The sequence below is a fragment of the Gouania willdenowi genome, chromosome 6 (assembly GCF_900634775.1).
Source record: "Gouania willdenowi chromosome 6, fGouWil2.1, whole genome shotgun sequence".
Classification (NCBI taxonomy): Eukaryota; Metazoa; Chordata; class Actinopteri; order Blenniiformes; family Gobiesocidae; genus Gouania; species Gouania willdenowi.
The window spans coordinates 10897858-10917382 of record NC_041049.1 but is presented as its reverse complement, the minus strand read 5'-3'; the positions used below and the strand labels follow the sequence as shown (position 1 = coordinate 10917382).

At 39.2% G+C, this 19525-nt stretch overlaps 1 protein-coding gene across 2 annotated transcripts in view; it reads right to left on the bottom strand.

The window, feature by feature from the left end:
* Positions 1–19525, bottom strand: part of plxna4 (plexin A4) — a 336809-nt gene that overhangs the window by 298070 nt on the left and 19214 nt on the right. For both annotated transcript variants that reach the window (XM_028449042.1, XM_028449043.1), the window contains exon 2: positions 1218–2566. In XM_028449042.1, coding sequence (XP_028304843.1) covers positions 1218–2543 — 1326 coding nt within the window. In that variant the 5' untranslated portion in view covers positions 2544–2566. The remainder of the gene's footprint in view (positions 1–1217; positions 2567–19525) is intronic.

Genomic DNA, 19525 nt, shown 5'->3' with positions numbered 1-19525 from the left:
AACACTTAAAAAGAAAGTTAAGCATAAACGATGTGTTAAATCACTGCTGATCGCTGTAAATGTTAGCAGGAGTATATACATGGGTATCCCCATAGACGTTAACATAAAGCTAGTAGACTTTTTGTATAGTGGTATTTTCTATCTATGAGAACACTAATATGTATTTGTATGTTCAGTCAACTTTTTCTTGAAAAAAAATTTAAATAAATGAAGTTTATGAATCGATTCAGAATTGTGGATGATTAGAAATGCAATACTTATGTGAATCGATTTATTCCCCCATCCCTACGTTATACTGTATGCTTTTTTTTCTTTTTCTCCTTTGCAAAAAAAATAAAATCCTACTTCCCAATCATGAACAATGACCAAATTTTGTACAAAGTCCCATGCCAGATGTCCTCAGCTACAAAAACATGACAAATAGTCCTAAAGATGGTGCTACAGGAAGCCTATGAAGTTCAAAATTCTGAAAATTACAACAAATCAACCATATGTGCTATAGATTGTGACCAAAATGTAGCTCCAAACCTGAAAATAACCCCTTAAAAATCAAAAGTTAATCACTGTTAATTTTTTTCTTCTTTTTTTTCCCATAAAACTTAACATATCTCCTCCCACAATTTTTGGTCAATTGACAGTAAACTTTCTTCAGCACATCTTCAGACTGTCCTCGACAAACCATCTGAAGATTTTTGATTTATCAAAAATTGAGCCGACCGTGCATCAAAATGTTTGACTATTAATGGTAATGTAAACATTTACACTTGCAAATTCTTCTTAAAAACATTTCCAGTGTTCATTAAGAAAAACAAATTTCGGAGTAATGGTAGATGATGTTTGGAAAATGCCTTTTTGAGTTGAAGCAAATGGCATCTTTAAGTATAGGTTTTTCAGTTATGGAGCCAAATAATTGGTGTTAAAAACAAATGACCATTATCATGCTGTCTAGATGCAATATGTGTATCTTTGACTTCATTACTACATGTTTGACAGCCGTTTGAAATCTGCTTTTACATGCTAACAGCTATTTTCTTGTTTTGCCTAAAATGTCCTGTCCCCGAGCATTGCTGTGTATCAGCAAATATTTGTAGTTGTGATCTATCAATGCAACTCTGCGAAATAAAATTCCTCGAGTGTTGTTCATTTACTTTGGATAAAGTCGTTCAAATGTGTGTGCCTGCAAAGTCAAGCTGTAATTTTGGAGCTGTTGTACTCACTGCGCTGCTGCAGGGAATGTCCTTGACTTTAAGCCACGCCAGATCCAACGTGCCCTCTCCCTTGTAGCATGACTGCAGCCGTTCCTTGATTTTCTCGTTGATCTTCCTCAGAGAGAACACGCACAGCGCAGAGTCCTGAGAGGCCTGTCGTGGACGTCTCTTCTGGCCCTTTGAGAACACGGCAAACAGCACATCGTCTTCTGGTGCCACGTCAAGTGAGCGTGCCAGGATGGCTCCAGCTTTTGACAAGTATGCTGCTTCGAGTAGTCTGTACTCCACATTATCACTGATGCATCCAATGGGGACCTCGACATATGAATTGAACGCAGTGTCTGCTTTACAAAGGCGGACTATCTTAGAGGTATAGACCTGTTCTCGACCATTTGCAGAGGAACCAGAGGTTGGTCCACCACCCATTTCAGGCTGTAAAGTCAGGAAGTAGACAAAGTTTCCACTGGCAAACCCATAAATATAGTATATGTCAAAGTCAGGAATGACAGTGAAGGTATCTGAAGGGATCTTAATCATAGAGGCCACAAACTCATCGTGGAAGACGTAAGCAAACATGCTGCCCTCCTCAGAATTTCTGGCCAGCTTCCGGCTAGAGATGGTGGGGAAGTACTCTGGCTTGCCATCCACTGCCGTGGCTACAAACAGCATGTCTGGAGAGGCATTGCCATAAGAAACTATGACACCAAACACGGAGCCACTCTCATTAACGCCAGAGAGGTAATGTTCCTTCTTGTGGAAGGGTTCTCCTAATTTGAAGAGGTCGTCTAGGCGTAGGAGTTTGCAGATGCCCTGGTAGAGGCTTCCACAAGCCAACAGCCGGTTCTCCCGATAGTCCATCAAAAGCATCTTGTTGACATTGTTGGTAAGTGTCAGCGGTTCACCACAGGGTTGAACAATCCGTGGTGGGTAGCACTTGCGGTTGTCTTCATCTGGGCCTGTTTCATGGGCCACTTGGACCTCCAAGCTGGGAGAAAGTTTGTATATACGATTGACCGCCCCCAAATAAACATTACCATTGCGATAGTCCACGGCCAAATGGTTAAATGTCCACTCTGGGTTCTCAGCATGAAACGATGCGTACTCCTCCTCCTGAAGCAATGCTGTGATCACTTGGGAGGCAGCACTGTGTGCCTGAGGAGCCTGCACCACTGTTTGTGATGTCACAGGAAGAACAGCACAAGACAGGAAGCAGCATACAAAAAAGTAGGTCCGTATCCTCATAAGGGATGGCATGGCTGTGCTGTGAGTGTGACTTGAGAGGATTGGGATGGAGGCACAGTGCAGTAATTTGGGCCTCTTTGGATCAAGCCTCATTGGTAATGAAGAACATCATGTACCTGAGGAGAGAAATAGAGAAAACCCAGTGAAAATCTATCTGACATGTCAAATGTATAAATTGCAACCATTATCTAGCAGTTGAGGCATCTGGCAATGCATGGAGTTAAAAAGAAAGGGAAAAAAAGGATCACCAAATTTTATCTGGCACTGATTACAGCAGATCATCTAATGAGTTGAAAAGGTGATGAGGCCGTTCATTTGGGACTCCAGAGCGATCTTTAATTAGATATGAAATAGGCTAATAAAATAGAAAAAGAAATGAGGTTGAGGTACAGTAATGTTCCAAAACGACAATATGCAGAGCAAACTCCGCTACTGGAATCAGTCACTGAACAAGAACAAAAAACGTAGGGTGAAGCTTTTCCTCAAAGGAGCCGATCAGCAGGGCTCTGCACCATCCTTGTATGGACCCCCACTCCTCCATGGCCCCCCTGGCTTTTAATTCTTTCTACTCTAGCCTCTGCACCTAATTGATTCTCCCCTTGGAGTAGCAATTTGCATGCTTTGGCGATTTTTCTATTTCCTCCCGATAGGGCAGCTCATCTGCTGACACTGCTAGCACACACACAACCTTTTCAACATACATACAGTCAATTGCATGCCAACATAAATAATGTTTTTGGCAAAAAAATTAACAAATAGGAAAGAAACACAAGAGGTGCAGGGAAAAAAGCTTTGCTACGTCTCTGACCATGATATCGTTGACATTGTGAATTTAGCAAAAACAAACATAAGGAACGAAAGTGCTATTTAATTTGTTGATATCTACAATGTGAAAGCCAATATGAATCTAAAAGAGTCACTTTTCTGTGAATATAGTCACTCTGATATCATCATCGGCTCAACTCTCCTGGGAATTATTAGTTTTTACTAAGGGTGTAAGAAAAAATTGATTAGGCAATATATTATGAAATTTTACAATGCGATTATTGGATCGATCCAAAAAATGTTCAAATCAACACCCGGTCACCAGGATGTCAGTGAACCACATCAAACCTTGTTAAACTACCTCACTCCTCAATGCATTTTAGCTTGGAAGTTTTTTTCATAAAACATACTGGGCACCTTTATTGATGTTAAGAATTTAAATTATGTAACCAATTGGTTAATAATAAATTGGTCAGTTTTTCTCATACACTGTTTGAGTAACATCACTTGATGAAAGCCTTTTCTAACATTTCACACTACAAAATAAGTAATTATAATTTTTTTTATTAAAGAAAAGACAGAGAAAAAAAATCACGAAAAAAAAGAGAAAAGTATGTATGATTCATGCTGATATTGAATCAATGTCGGTATTGGCCGATACACAAGGCTGCAATATCGGTATATCAAAAATGAAAGAGTTGAGACATCCCTAGTTTTAGCTTTCAATGACCGTTCGCCCTCTAAGAATGTCACTGCTGAACACAAATCTAAAACAAAGAGCACCACGTAAAGCACAACATACAGTATGTGTTATGCAAGCAAAGCTACCCTGAATATAATAATCAGTAAATGATCCTTCCCAATAAGTCCACTGGTAGTAAAGCACACACATGATGCTCAGAGGCAGGTGCTGAGCTTTAACTCAACAGTGATGCAGCACTATGTAAAAACAGAACATCTTTTTTGTTTATATAGTTCACTTTTTACTATTCAGTGTGGAACTACACATGAGACACAGGGTGAACTTTTGAAGTGTCAGTCAGAGCGATGCTATTCGGTGGCTTGTCTCTCTCACTCATTGTAAATCTTTTTCCCTCCAAAAAAAAAAAAACTGTTTAACTGAAAACTGTCACACTTGGAGTAGAAAATAAGACATTTTAAAATGGGAAAAACACAGTGTGAAAATGTCTTTAACAAGACACAGTACCTGTTCTCACATCTGAAAATAGCATTTTCTCATTACTAAACCTTGCGTTAGATAACTCCACCACCGTTGAAGACATTTAAATACGGTGTAATGTGTGTTGATAGTTTAATGCTTGCACAGGTAAGTGATGATATATCTCAAGCTACCAATGAGCCAAGCACAAGGTGGTGATGTGAAACTAGCCTGACTACAATCTTCACGATATACCTCCATCTAAAGCAAGACAGAGAACCTGCTTTTACATGCTAAGTATGATCAAACTGGATTAAAGAATGGGTTTCGAAAATGTCAATTGCTATCATCACCGAAGCTGTAAAAACATTAACAATCCAGCCAAATTTTATGAATACATTAAAAGAAATACCTTCCTTGCCATTGTGCCAAAATTCAAGCACTACTTTTTGTGCGTCTTACAAAGAAAAAGTACTGTATTAAATGGAGAGGGGGAGATATTTCATTATTAAAGCTACTTTAGAGGTGATGACAGGCCAGGGAACTACAAAATTAAAAGATGTGTCGCACATTAATCTGGCAAAGGGAGCGGAGCACAGCTTCATTTACATTCAGGAAGGTGGGCCCTCGTAACAAAGTGTCCCTCTGAAATTTCCAGACAACTTTTTTTTTTTTCTTTCTTTTTTTATGAATATAAAAAGAGATAATGAGGATGTGAACGGGACCTGGTGAGTGACGTCTCTACAAAAAGCCAGCAATGGGTGATGGGTAGCTTGCCCTGTGAAATAAATCTGATTAATGTAAATATTACGCACTAAGATCATAAAAGAAGGAAAAAAACCTTCATTAGTAGTGGTACCCGGAAATGTCTTCCATGCAAATGTGTTGCTGGAATGCAATTATCCTTTACTAAAAGGGAAGCGAGCTTGTTTAGCTGCTGTTTGCTGCCTTTGCCTGCTGATCAAGCTTCATTAATGAAAGCACGCTTTGGTTCTGAGGATTTATACATCAGGCACGCACAAAAACACACAAAGTGGGACTAATATTCTCACACGCGCTTTATCTTTATCTAGTTATATGCCATTACCACCTTTTTCCTCTCCCTTGGCTGCTCTATGAAGTTATTAAAATCAGGTGTTACACTTGTGGGGGGGAAGTAATGATGGTTGGAAATTACTGCTTGACAGCAAAATCAGGTAATATCTGCCTCATTTAAAAGACTTATTATTATACTGCCAATAAACATTACTTTCAATGTAAAGTAGTTATTCTGGGTGCTCACTTGGTGATACTTATACAATAAATATGGATTGAGAAGGAAAACTATTACATTCCCATTACCATTCTGCAAATACAGCTGACAAAAATATGTGTTTTTTGTCAGCTGTGGGTAATTATGTAAAAAATTGCAGTGGAGCTGTCAGCACGATCTCACGAGGAAACGTTCCCCTTTCTCACAAATAATAGTTTCACTTTTCGTACGCGCAACCATGAGTCATGACTTCTGCATATTTTTTTGTGCTGCTTTGGTCTTTTTTTTTTTTACAATTCATTCAGGGAAAGGAGTGATGGTTAAGATGATAACTTCCATCAAAATGCATCGCTTTGCAATCCCTAGCAGGAAGCATTACAACATTTTGTGACGCACAAATAAATATGCCCTACGCTCAAAAAATATTGTGTTGCCACACACACAATTTCTTTTTTATCAAAGTCTATTTTATGTCAGCGTCAGTGAATTTTGTAAAACTGAACAAGAACTGTAAATGGAATTTACATTTTAAACTGTCAAATTTACCATTGAATAACTGTTGGTGAAAAAGATGACAACAAGAATGCAGATTAACTGATCGTACAAACAATATTAACATGCATTTGATGAAGAGAACATCACAGGGAGAAGGAGGCAAACAGCTAGGCAAGAGTGAGATGGAAAGGAAAAGTCTATTTAGTGGAAAGGAGGGGCAAAAAGTGAAAATGACTTAAATGAACTCACAACAACGCAACAAGTTAGACTGGGGCAGCGTAGAAATTTGTTGTTATTTTTTTTAGGAATTTAATATTTTGATAAGTGCTTTGAGGTGACTATTGTTGCCATTTGCGCTATATAAATAAAGTTGAATGGATTTGAATTGAATAATCACTGGGGGATCTCAAAAAATGTAACTTTAGCCGAGTTATTGACATTTATTGACTGTTTAAAAAGACACCTTAATGGCCGGCTGGAGGCAAAAACAGGAAACGCCGCTGGCTAAAGCATAAATATATATAAACACTATGATGCAAGCGGGATTCGCCAGCGGTGGCCATCTTACCTTAGACAACTGACGTTCTGACGCGCTCTACGGTAGCTGTTGGAAGGTGAGTGATCAGCTTACACAAAAATACCTTTAACTCGATGAAATATTGACGGATTTACAAAAGGTTTGCCTTATTACAAACCTTATTATACGTAGGTATGACATAAAATGCTTGTACATGTTGAAATTGCCGCTTGCCGTTAGAAAATTGGTTGAAAATGAACATTGATGTAATGAGGGGGGCCAGCTTTGCTACGTCTCTCCCCATTGTCTAACAGCGCGAGTAAGTCATCTATTGTGGTTTGCCTCCAGGCTAAGCCCCGCCACCGCCGCACTCTTCTCCCCGCCGCCAGAGAAGCGGGCCCGCCTCGCCGCGTCCCCCCTACTCCCTGGCCTTATTATACGTAGGTATGACATAGAATGCTTGTACATGTTGATGTCCAAATTCATGCCTTGTAGCCCAATGAATGTACATTGGAGGACTCTTCTCTCCACTTTTTTACTCCTCTTAAAGCTAGAACTGAATCTAAATATATTCTGATGACCAAAACCAAAACAAAGTATGGTAAATTAAATTCTCCTCATCAAAACTTTGAACCAGAATTCAAACTTGCAGTTTAAAGGCACACCGTGGACTTTTTGACGTAAGGAGTTGACCCATATGAGTTATTTTACAGTATCAATGCTCTGAGCGGGGCTTCCCTCTTGAAATACCGACCTTGTAAGTTTGCCTGGAGAAGTTTCACTTTATGGCAGTCACGTGACCACAGGCTCGGATATATATAGTTCCCACGTGACGTCACAACGTACAGGCATTTCCCAACCTGGCACCATTGTTGTGGGCAGCTGAAATGAGTTTAGCGTCTATTTACAGCCAAAAGAGCACAATATGGTAGCTTCGAGTTGGGTTAATGGTGCACTAATCGCCGCGATAGTTCAGTTGAACATGGATTCTTTAGTAAGGGAAATCGGCAAGTCAGATCCGTAACTTTGGGATAAGGATTGGCTCTCAGGGCTGCTACAGTCAATGGGCTGGAGTAGCAGCCGCCACCGCCGCACTCTTCTCCCCACCGCCAGAGAAGTGACCCCGCCTCGCCACGTCAGTGGCGCTTCCCCCCTACTCCCTGGCCTCGCCACTGTTGTCGGCCCCCTTTGTCGACCCTCAGCGAAGGGGGTTGACGAGTACGGTGAGGCCAGGGAGTAGGGGGGGAGCGCCACCGACCCGGCAAGGAAGGCCGAGCCCCGGGACTCCAGCGACAGGAAGAGGTGGCGGCTGCTCCTCCAGCTCATAGACTTTAGCAGCGATGCGAGCCCAGCTTTTAGAGCAAATTTATATCCCAAAGTTACAGGTCAACTACTGTCTGCATACAAAATCAAAAGACGAAGGGAGGCTGGCCCAACTGACTGTTTGTTGATTTTTGCGACAGTGCTGTGGCGCTTGTGGCCACTAGGGGCGCTTGCGTAAAAGTTCCTGGTCTAGCGCCCTTTGTGGCCACAAGTTACACAATGTATCTTTAAACTATCCCTGCTCCATTAACATCAAAGAGTGCTTAGTAGCAAACGTTTTTCTGAAACATTGTTTTTCTGTCTAGCTAAAATGTGGGTAACACAACATGTGTGTCATTGTGTGGCGTCTCGTTTTGGCTAGAAAATAATTGGCGTCTCTGTTTTCCCTTTTGGACTTTGCGGCAGCCATCAGGAGCTGCAATGCTATAACAGAATACAGAGATATAGTTTGCATTTACATTTGTATAAGTGTGACTCCACTTATTAGCCATGTTGTGTTGTTTTCATGCTAGAGACAGTCAACAAGGAGAGGAGTAATTGATTAGTTTCTCACAATGTGTCACGAGAGGAGGCACAGCTGCACCCGAGAAATGAAGAAAAGCCTTTCATCTGTTTTACAGTGGGGGTGCTTTTCACTTCTCTACGTTCAGTCTGGAGGAGGAAAAATAACACTCGGAGAAGAAACAAAACAACCAATTAGGCTGAAAGCTCATATGCTCCAAAGTGCCATGTTTGATAGAAAGTGTTCTGATGAAGCTATGCTAACGTCTGGGACAACAAGGAGTGAGAAGCTGTTTCACTTTGGCAACAACCGAGTGTAAGTCCTTAACAGACATGACAACTAAAGTAGACACAGCAATAACGAAAAGAATAAGCCTAAAAAAAATGAATAAATTGAAATTCTTGGATTTTTTTATTGCCTGACAAAGATTTTTTTTTTGTTTTTTTTTTTTTTGGGAAACTAGCAAAAACTTCAATAAACAGCTTAGCTTCTCAAAGTGTTAAATAAAAGAAATTCAAACAGCCGTCACACATGTGAGGTGAAAACACTGAGTAAAATAGGATTAGGAGATTATGAATGAGTAGGAAGAAGCGTTTAATTACGCCTACATATATTTTTGTATTCATGATGCCAGTTTTCAGTTTAATCACACAGCTTTAAAAGAAAGTATGAGAGTGGCAGGCTGTGTGGGGCAAACACAAAAGTAAAAAGCACTGAAGGCAACACGGAAGGGTTTGATTTCAGAGAAAGTGCCCTCGCGGAATGAAAAGGAAGAAAGGTCAGAGGTTTAAGAGAAGAAATGAAGAGGTTAAGAGCATGTCATGCTCCCACTAGATAAAGGTTGCTCACTGCTAGGAAATGGAAAGAACCATGTGTATGGTGTGTGTGTGTGTGTGTGTGTGTGTGTGTGTGTGTGTGTGTGTGTGTGTGTGTGTGTGTGTGTGTGTGTGTGTGTGTGCGTGCGTGCGTGCGTGTGTGTGTGGTAATAGATGATGAATTGCAGGTGTTTTTCTTTTTTTAACATTGCAGTGGTCTTTCAAACAATAAATGATCAACTAAAGCCCTATTCTAACAGGATTAGTTTTACCTAGGGACCACATACGATTTGTAATAATTGTGTAGAATGTCTGTGATGCTAATCCCGTGCGAATCGGCATGTCAGTAATTTGTAAAGTAAAAATTTCCCCGCAAATTACCTACTATATTTTGCTGAACTCCGAGGTCCTGTGATAATACTAATCCAATGTGAATAGGCATTGCAGTGATTTGGACAGAAATGGGCGGGATCTGATGCGTGATTACGCATGGTTTTGTTTCCATGCACATATATGCTAATAATCAATCTCAGTACGAGGTAAACTCAGACCGTGACACCGGGACGCATGTTTATTTACTTTTGGTGAAGAATGGAGGCTGCATTGGAGTGTTTAGAAACCTTTTGGGTCCTGGGCCAGCAAAACCTTATCGTCCCGTAACGTACGGCAACAAGAAGAGAAAGCTGAAGAGAAGGAGCAATATCAGAAAAAAATGGTGGATCACGTTGTGCTTCGCACTGTGCGGTAAGAATCTTTTTTTATTCTGTTTGTAGCTTTCTCTTTAATACAGCTGGCTAGCGCTAGCAGTAACACAGCACCCAGCTGTGGTCAAAAGCCTGCAAAGTTGTTTTAATATCAACTCACTCACTGTTTCACGTTTCAAGATGTCCGTAAATTTCAGCAAAATCTCAGGCTTCGGTTATCGTAATATCCCGTGCTAAAGATAAAAAGCAGACATTGGAGGGTCATTTATTTATTACATGTGGTCCCTAGGTAAAACTAATCCCGTGCGAATAGGGCTTAAGAGGAGAGTTAGCATTGAAAAATGTTCTGTTTCATTTGAAGGTCAGGTGACCAAAAACTGACAAAAAGTCATAGAATTCTTACTTGTTTGGTACTTTTTCTTGGCTGACAGGAAGTAAAAATGTTGTTAATTTTGTTTAAAGGATTTGGATTCAACTTTATTCTAGAGGCACTTGATGAATTGGTGGGTGGTATCGCTGTGGGAACTTGATGCCTTTATTGTGTACTGATTGCATTTTCTCGCCAAGCTTGCATGCTTTCATTTATTGTTTTTTTTTTTTGTAAGATTCTCTGATTGTCCTCCAACAATCTATAAAATCCATGTTCCGGTAATTGTAGCCTTTATATCTCATTGGCTAAAACCAATGGAGCGAATATCTAATTTAGCCATTTGAGGCTGAAAGAGTGATAGAATGTATGCAAACAGTAAGCTTAAATACATTTGTAGTTGAATTTTTACAGTGAACAAGAGTCCAAACCTTCGCCAAATGCCAAATGTCCTCTTTGCCAGATATTGACAATTATCTGGATCAGTGATCCTGATCATGGTACAATGATTCACATCATTCATACTTTAAAATACAATTCTATCCTTAATAAAAAAGGACACAATAGGTCTAAATGTATGGGTTTTCTCTTTTTCCTCCAAAAAAATCATGATAAATGGTGCAATCCGGATTACTCCTTAATTGGTTCTTCAATTATCAGTACTTGTTAGAATTTGAAATTTCATAAAGATCATTCAATCACACACCAATACATGAATTTTGAAATTTTGCCAATAATGGTAGATGCAGATTATTTTTTATTTTTATTTTTTTTATACTTTATTTTTTATTTCCTTTTTTACATACAAAAGTGAAAAACACAAAAAAAGCAAAAACAAACAAAAACAGAAAAAGAACATGTTGCATTGCCGTGTCTCTACAGTTTGATCTGATGTTAGTGTCAGTGTGATAGTCTTTATCCTGTCGATGTGTGTACAGTCCATTTCTCCCATTTTTCCAGACATTTTTCTTCTTGGGTTCTTAACTTATGGGTCAAAAGCTCCATGACGTGAATCTCTTTCACCATTTTGAGCCAGTCATCTTGTGTTGGTGGGTCTGGTTTATACCATTTTCTCGTAATTGCTTTTTTACAAGCTGCTAACAAAATTTTAAACAAATATCTGTCCTCTTTTAACACATTTCCTGTCATTCTGCCAAAGTACAGTAATAAACATGAGTTGGGTATGTCATAGTTCAGAATTCTGACAATAAACAAATGAACATCCTTCCAAAATTTTACAATTTCAGGGCAAAGCCAAAAGACATGAGAATGGTCTACATTTGTTGCCCCGCACTTTCTCCAACATGGTTGTGGTACTGACAGGTATTTGTGTTGGATTTTAGGTGTGATAAAAAATCTAATTATATTCTTCCAACAAAATAGCCTCCATGCACGTGATGATGTGCTTGACTGTTGTTTTCTCCAAATGTCTAGCCATTCATCTTCAGAAATATTCACCCCCAGCTCTCCCTCCCATTTACGTTTGACATATGAAGTTGTATTCCCTCTTGTCTCCAATAGATTTTGATACAATGTAGATATTATTCTATATTTCTTTGTATTGTATATTCCAATTATGGTTCTGATTATTCCATTATTATCCAAATTTATATTATGCTTTATTTCTTTGTCAAAGTAGTCCCTTATTTGTAGATACCTATAGTGATCCTGATTGTTTAAATTATATTTTTCTTTAATCTCCTGAAAACTCATATTAACTCAGATTTTTTTTTTTATTTGAATCTGATTCAGAATCAATATATTGAACCAATCCAAAATGTAATAGAATCTTCCATGGCCTAAGGCCTATCTATTGTTCAAAAATGAAAATCCATTAAGTACTTTTGACATAATCTTGCTAATAGACAAACAAAGAAACGCCTGTGAAAATATAACCACTTTTTGCTGCAATATAACATTTTTCTAGTGTCAAATAATTGTTATGAAGGCTAGCAGAGATCATGATGATGGGTTATCCATGTGGTTAGAGGTCTATCTGAGCCCTGGTTACAGCCACACACTAAATCTTAGCTGCATTCTGGGAGCCTTGGTTACTGTTTGCTCAACAGCTCGGTCAGTAGTATGCCCTATTGAGTAAAAAAAAAAGCTATGACATGGCTTTGGTTGGTTTTCTGCTTTTCAGAGAACGGAGGGCAGTGATATTTCTGTGAGAGCACAAGCAGTCATGCATCATTTAGAAGCAGTAGATGTAGTCACAGGAGTAATAGTACAGTATCAGTTTAAAGATAATTTACAATGTGAGACTTTGAGAGCAAAAAAAAAAAAAAAAAAAAAAAAAATTGCAGACAGCATAGCAAAGCAGGAGAAAAACATGCAAAGCAAAGAGACAGCGACACAGAGGCAGATGAAGAAGGAAACTTGCAGACAGCAATGTGTCCCAGATCAGCAGATGTACTGACTCCACACAACCCCACCTCCTCCGAAAACTCAACACCCACCCCCTTTTCCCCAGCTGAGCTTTGGAGATGATCAGAGGCGTAAGCATCACTCTGCACTGCAGCCACACACTGGGACAGGAGGGAAACTGCATAACCACTAAAGCACTGTCAAAAACAGACACATATACACTCCAAACATCACACTCAAACACTCTGAAAGTCTGAATCATAAATAACAAGCACAAACTCAAAAAGTTATTCTACAATTACATAATAGTTTAGATCTGGGAATCTATTCAGATGAAATTCAAAAGGGCCCGATTCACGATTCAATTAGATTTTCAATGTGGTTAAGGATATTTCAGTCAGTACCAGTTTTACTTGGATATGGAAGAGATTCTCAGAGACAGAATGCTGTAAATAGTAGAAAAAAGTAACTAACGCTGCAGCAGTACTAAAAATGGTCATGTTTACATAAAGAATTTAACCACCAGCATTAAATATTCCATTTTAGGATCTTATTAATCAATATCGGGCCAGTTGAAGAAAAATTGGCTACAATCATTTCTACATTTGTGGAAATTTCTGGCATTATCTGTTGTGGCATTGCTTCCTTGTATATAGGGGTGTCCCGATTGGATATCGGCTATACTTGTATTTATTAGATGAATTACTTTAAGGCAGCGATTCTCAACTGGTCGGTCAGGACCCAATAGTGGGTCATAGACAGCTGGTCAAAAATAAATAAATACCTAATGTCTCTCATGTTGAACTTGTCTTTTATTTTGAAAGAAACTTTTTTTTTGACAGGCATACTGTGAAATGCATGTTGCACAGGAAAGAAAATATATATATTTATGTTTTTAAAAAGATTATATATATGTGTGTTTTCAACATATATTTTTGAAAAATTTAATTTGGTTGGTTGAATTCTAAAAAGTGGGTCGCGATTTAATGACCGTGGCAAAATGTGGGACCCAGGGTGAGACAAGTCGAGAACCCCTGATTTAAGGGACCACAAGGTGAGTAATCTACAGCTCTAACCACAGCTCAACAGAGTGTTATTCTATGATGATTCTCTACAATCGCCACAAAAATGACTTAGACGTTCACATTAATGAAGTCTAGATGTCTTGCCAGAGGACGAAAGAGCAATAATTCGGATTGAGAGAGATTCCAAAAACCAACCCTTCTTTGCCTTGATTTACTGCAGCTACTGCTACTTGAAAGTAGGGGGGAAAAAAAAGCGGCAAACCAGCCATTACATTAGTGGGCTTGTAAAGCCTGCTTAGAAGGACAAACATTACCAATAAATCGGTTTGGTTGAATCCCATATTATCAAGCACCGCCAGAGCAAATTAAGACCCTACAAAAAGGAATAATTGTATATCGCTATCATTTCCCCAGAGAACAAAATTATAAGTAACGATTAGTGATGATCTGGTTCAACATGCACATCAGGCTAAGCCAACCCCTGCTGATACCCATAACAGATGGCATATCCTTTTATTTCAAGACAGCAGCGACAGAAAAGTAAAAAAAAACAAATAAGGACAGTGAGGATAGAGAGAGAAACTAGGGTGTCCTTGCTGTTTACATCAAGACGTGGATTAGTTGCATGGATTACTGTCGCCCGATACCCTGTCAAGATCAGGGTTAGGAGGTCTAATCCACCAAAGAAGAGCTGTTGATATTACAAAGAAAAGCTCCGGGATTGTACTGTCAGCAGAGTACATGTCATATAAATGAATGAAAAAGCACTCAAAGGCTCTGAAATTAGGGCTACAGATGTAGCAGTCAGTAGTGTTTACAAGCATCAAAGCAGTGCAAATAATACATTATCTTTAATAATTAAAGCTAGTGGTGAGGTTTAAAGACTGCGACTAGATGTTTGGAAGTAATGACTGTTCCGTTTAGAGCACAAAACAGACAGATTTTGCCGTTTGTGTAAGCTGTAGTTGACTAAGTAACTGAAAAACTAGTCATGCCACTAATTAGTCAAAAAAGATTTGTTAAGTCAACCTTTTTATTCCCAAATATTTCTGGTTTCCTTTCACCAGCCAAACACAGTACAGTTCTGCATGAATCTGGGCAAGGGGTCCAGTCATGGAGAGCCTCATGTATTACACACTACCCTGGTCCATCACAGCTGATTGTAAATGCTAGCTCATTATAGAGCTTTCTGTAGCGCTGCATAATGACACAATGATTAGATCCAGGTGTGTTGGAGAAGGGAGACATCTAAAACATGCTGGATATGTGCACTCCTGGGTTAGAACATTAAACCGTCAATGGTTAGGGACGGGTAGGAATAATTGACTAACGGCTGCGTTTTTTCTTCCCACTGTCGCTAAATGCTTGTTCATGTGGATCTTGTTGGGTTCTTTTTCTTACTATGGACTCTATGTATTGTTAAGCCCACTGCGATGACTTTGTTGTAATTATAAATGAAGTTGAATTCAATTCAATACAAAATGTGATTAGAACAAATATACTATGTGCAGTTATATTATCCAGTACTTCCGGACTCTTGTGATGTTGCGATCGCAACTATTCATGAAGCCAAACAACATGTCCAACATTTCTGCAATTTTAACCAATCTGATTAAGTCTAGGTCCTTCAGTTCTGGCACGTCATCACTTATGTCTGCGCTAGCTGTCAAAATGCACTCATTTACCAACAAATATTACAATTAAACATCTAGCCTGATGTTTCTAGATGAGTTTCGTGAAAATTGAGGTAAATTATTTTGCACCATGTACGATACTGCGTCATTAGAGGCGCAATGATAACAACAAGTGACCATGACTTAAATGGTGAAATTCAGAACAATTACCGACACCTAGTGGCTAGGGATGTAACGATTCACTCAACTCCCGATACAATTTGATTCACGATACTGGGTTCACGATACGATTCTCTCACGATTTATTCTACAAAATGGGACTGTAGTCAAATGATGACTGAAAAATACTGTATTATTTTCTTTTTATTTTTTATTGTCAAAAGAATCTTTTTGATAAACTATTTAAAACAATGCAATTGAACTAAAAATAAATCTTGAATGAAATAAATAAAGGAATAATACAAATGAAGAAGAAACCTATTAATTTAAATTCTGGTTCTATAGTAAACAATGCAAAACTGCATAATAGTTATTTTTCTTTTTAAAAGTGCTACAAAATGTATTTTGTGCCTTAACAATTGGACTTAAAAAAAAAAAAAAAGTCATTGCACTGATTTACGTCAGATATTTGTTTAGACCAGCAGAGGGCGCTGGTAACCCAGTGGTCTGTTGGCATGCAGAAATTCTTGCAGTGAAGAAGAGACGCTATGCTAGCAAATAGAGCTAATAGAAAAACGTGACTTTTACAGATATTCACGTAATATTACAGATATTCTTCGGTGCTAAAGGAGTAAGTAATCATTCGTGAATATGTTTAAGAGTAGATGGTGACCAGAAACAAAATAGTAGCAGATTCTGCCTGCTGTGTACACTGCTGGACAAGAGAACGGATAAATATATAGCGCCCTCTGCTGTTTAAAAAAAAGCACTGCAATTAAATTTTTAAAGAATCGATGTCAATCGTGATACCTATGAATCGATTTCTAACTGCCTAACGATTAATCGTTACATCCCTACTAGTGGCACATCCGCATGTGTAGCGTGCGGCATTAGCAAGTTTACGAGAATGAGTTAGAAAACTGGCCGTGAAAACCTGGAGGGAGTGATTATCCAACATGGCAAAGGAAATCTTTCTTGTTCTCATTGTAAATGGAAATGATTTATATGGCGTTTCTATCATCAGTTATTCGTTCTAAAGCTCTTACACAAGTATTGGTGGCAAAACAAGGTGCTAATCCTTAACTGGGAGCAATGAAAAGGATACAGTCATACAGAAATATACTGCTTTTGAATGGAGTTTCAATTACAAGACTATTGTAAACAAATACTGTGTGCAAAATGCATGCGGGTTGAAAAGGTAGAACTGTGTGTGTGTGTGTGTGTGTGTGGTGTTGGATTTCCAAATGGTATTTTTATCCTCTCATTCATCATATATGTTGACTCTGCAAGTGCCACTGAATTGGCACAATATGAGACACTGATAGCTCATAGTGCAAGGATCAGCAACCTTATTACTACAATGTTGCTGTTACAATCTCCCATTGAGGTCAAGTCTTCACAGTACACAACATAACTATGAATTATTCTACACTAAGGTTGATCTTCTGCCTCAGAAGACTAATATTGTTCTGAACGTAGCACTAAATTCCCAAGCAATCTGTTTGGTGTTGCGACAAATCTTAAACCTGTGTCACATTTGTCTCCAAACTGGCCATATTAAGCTCACTTGTAGTGGTTTATCAAGAATAGCCATTGTGCTTCACATCCATCAAGTAAAAGTTCTAGCATCTGCACACAGCGGCGCACCTTAAATCTATTTTTTTGCATTGTAAAAATAAATATGTCTTGAAGTCATGATAAAGCAGTGTTGTATCATTGTTACTCTTTCTCTCTCAAGATACTTCTATTTGGTGAAAGGTGAGCGGCTGCTTTTTAAAGTCAATGTGTTTCATGTCCACAGTTTGAATCACACAATCTTTCTTGGATTCTTTTTAAAGCTCGTACTCCTTCAGTGACTCGGAGCATTTTAAAGAAAGGGTCCACGGAAAGATCCAACTGAAGAGTCCCTATGGATTTCAGAGAAACGGCTGACATCTGCCCAGCCTCTCTTGTCGCTCAGTTTCTTTCATTCTGGCCACTTCTATACGCTCTTCCTTCACGTCTGAGAATTAGAAATCCTCCTTGGTGGGCAAGGATTCAAATGCTTTAAAAAAAATAAACAAAAATTCTGTAGACACGACGTGACTGGCCTTTCAAGAGGATTTATTCTGCACAGGAATAATCTGTCAGGTGCAAAATCACTTGAGTATTTGTCTAACACTCAAAAAGAGTCCTTGGTTTCAAAATAAGGTCATTCCAATCTATGCTCCACACTCACATAGTTTGCTCGAGCAAGGCCATTGAACAGTGGGGGCTGATGCACGCTCAGATTGGAGGAGTGTGTTATCATCAGCGCAGATCAAAAGCTACTAATATCATTAGGGCTGTCGAAGAGCTCGCTGGCTGGCCGTCAACGCCTCCCCGTGATTGGGTTAGACCGTGGCTGACTTCCTGAACATCAGGGGCTCTTCTGCTTTGACACAGCACAGTGACCAGAGAAAACCTTTCGTAGGGCGAGCTTAATGAAGCTCTGGATCCAATTAGGATGACTGAGTCCCTCCCCGAAATAATCAGAAGCAGCTCATCAGTGAACATCACCGACTGTAATCAGACAAATCTTGTTATGAAAATGATGATTAAAGAGTTTCATCTGTATTTATTAATTAGTTGTATGACAAGGAGACAGAAGTATTGAGCCACTCCAGTACATTTAAGGGGAACCTGTAAACAGATGTTTGAAAACAATAGCTTATTTCAGTGGTCCTCAAACTTTTTTAGCTGAAGTACCCCGTTTCTCTTATTTCTGAATCCCAAGTACCCCCTTTTGTCCGACTACAACATTTTGCTAAGAATACTATTGAAAAAAAATATAGAGCATAATGATGGAATGAATGAGTGATAACATGTCTTAAAGAATTAAATTGTGTTAATAAGTAGAATGAAACAGTATTTAGTGTCTCCTGATGTTCTATAGCTTCTATCATTTCTCTCCCGCCTGGTGTGGGACCAAGACTGAGTAGAAATTTCTACTAAAACAAAACCCATATTTGTGGCCATACCTGCCTGTCATTGCCTGATCTTGTCCAATCCTGGAAGCTAAGCAGGTCTGGACCACCATTAGTTGGATGGGAGACAACTGAGAATTCCAGGTGCTACAGTGAGGTGGCAGTCGCTCCTCGTATATGTCATTGTGTCCTTGGGCAAGACACTTCACCCACATTGCCTAGTATGAATGTGGTGTATGTGTGTGTGTGTGTGTGTGTGTGTGTGGTGGTCACACTATGGCAGCCTCGCTTCTGTCAGTCTGCCCCAAGTCAGCTGTGGCTACAATAGTAGCTTACCACCAATAAGTGTGGCGTGAAAGAATAATGCCATGTAAAGCACTTTGAGTGACCAAAAAAAACGCTATATAAATCCAATTTTAATGCTTTCATCCGTTAATTTTCCACTCTCCCTCTCTCAAGTACCCCCTATAGTGCCATTGCGTACCCCCATTTGAGAAACCCTGACTTATGTCAACAAGGTAAATATAAAGAAAATATAAGAATATATCTGTATCATCTCCTAGTTACGCATACAGGCTTGTTTGGAATCAGAAGTGACTGTTTATTTCAGCCAATAAATCTTTCTTAAACGGTGTTGCTAGGCAGTAGGCACCATCTGACAGCTGTTTTCATAGAGTCAATTCAAAGGCTTTAGCTCTCTTTATACTTCCTTACTTCTCTCCTTATTCCCTTATTCCCTGCACTAACGAGCAGAGAGAAATGCAGGGGCAAGCAGGCGAATCCGCACCACATCCTTCCTCTTCTTCTCTATCCGTGTGCTCTTCTTTCACTCTACCTCTGTCCTTCAGCTCCTTATTCTACCTTTCCTCGTAGGTCGGCAGTGACACTTTCCCTCCCACATACCTCGCTATCTCAGTCTCAGCTCTGGTTTCCAGTGTTTCTCTTTTTGTTTGTTCTCTCGACGTAGCGATTAATCATGAGTTTGCTCGGAGCTATTAAAGACCATGGATCATTTGCTGCAGTCACCGCTGGAACACCATCCCATT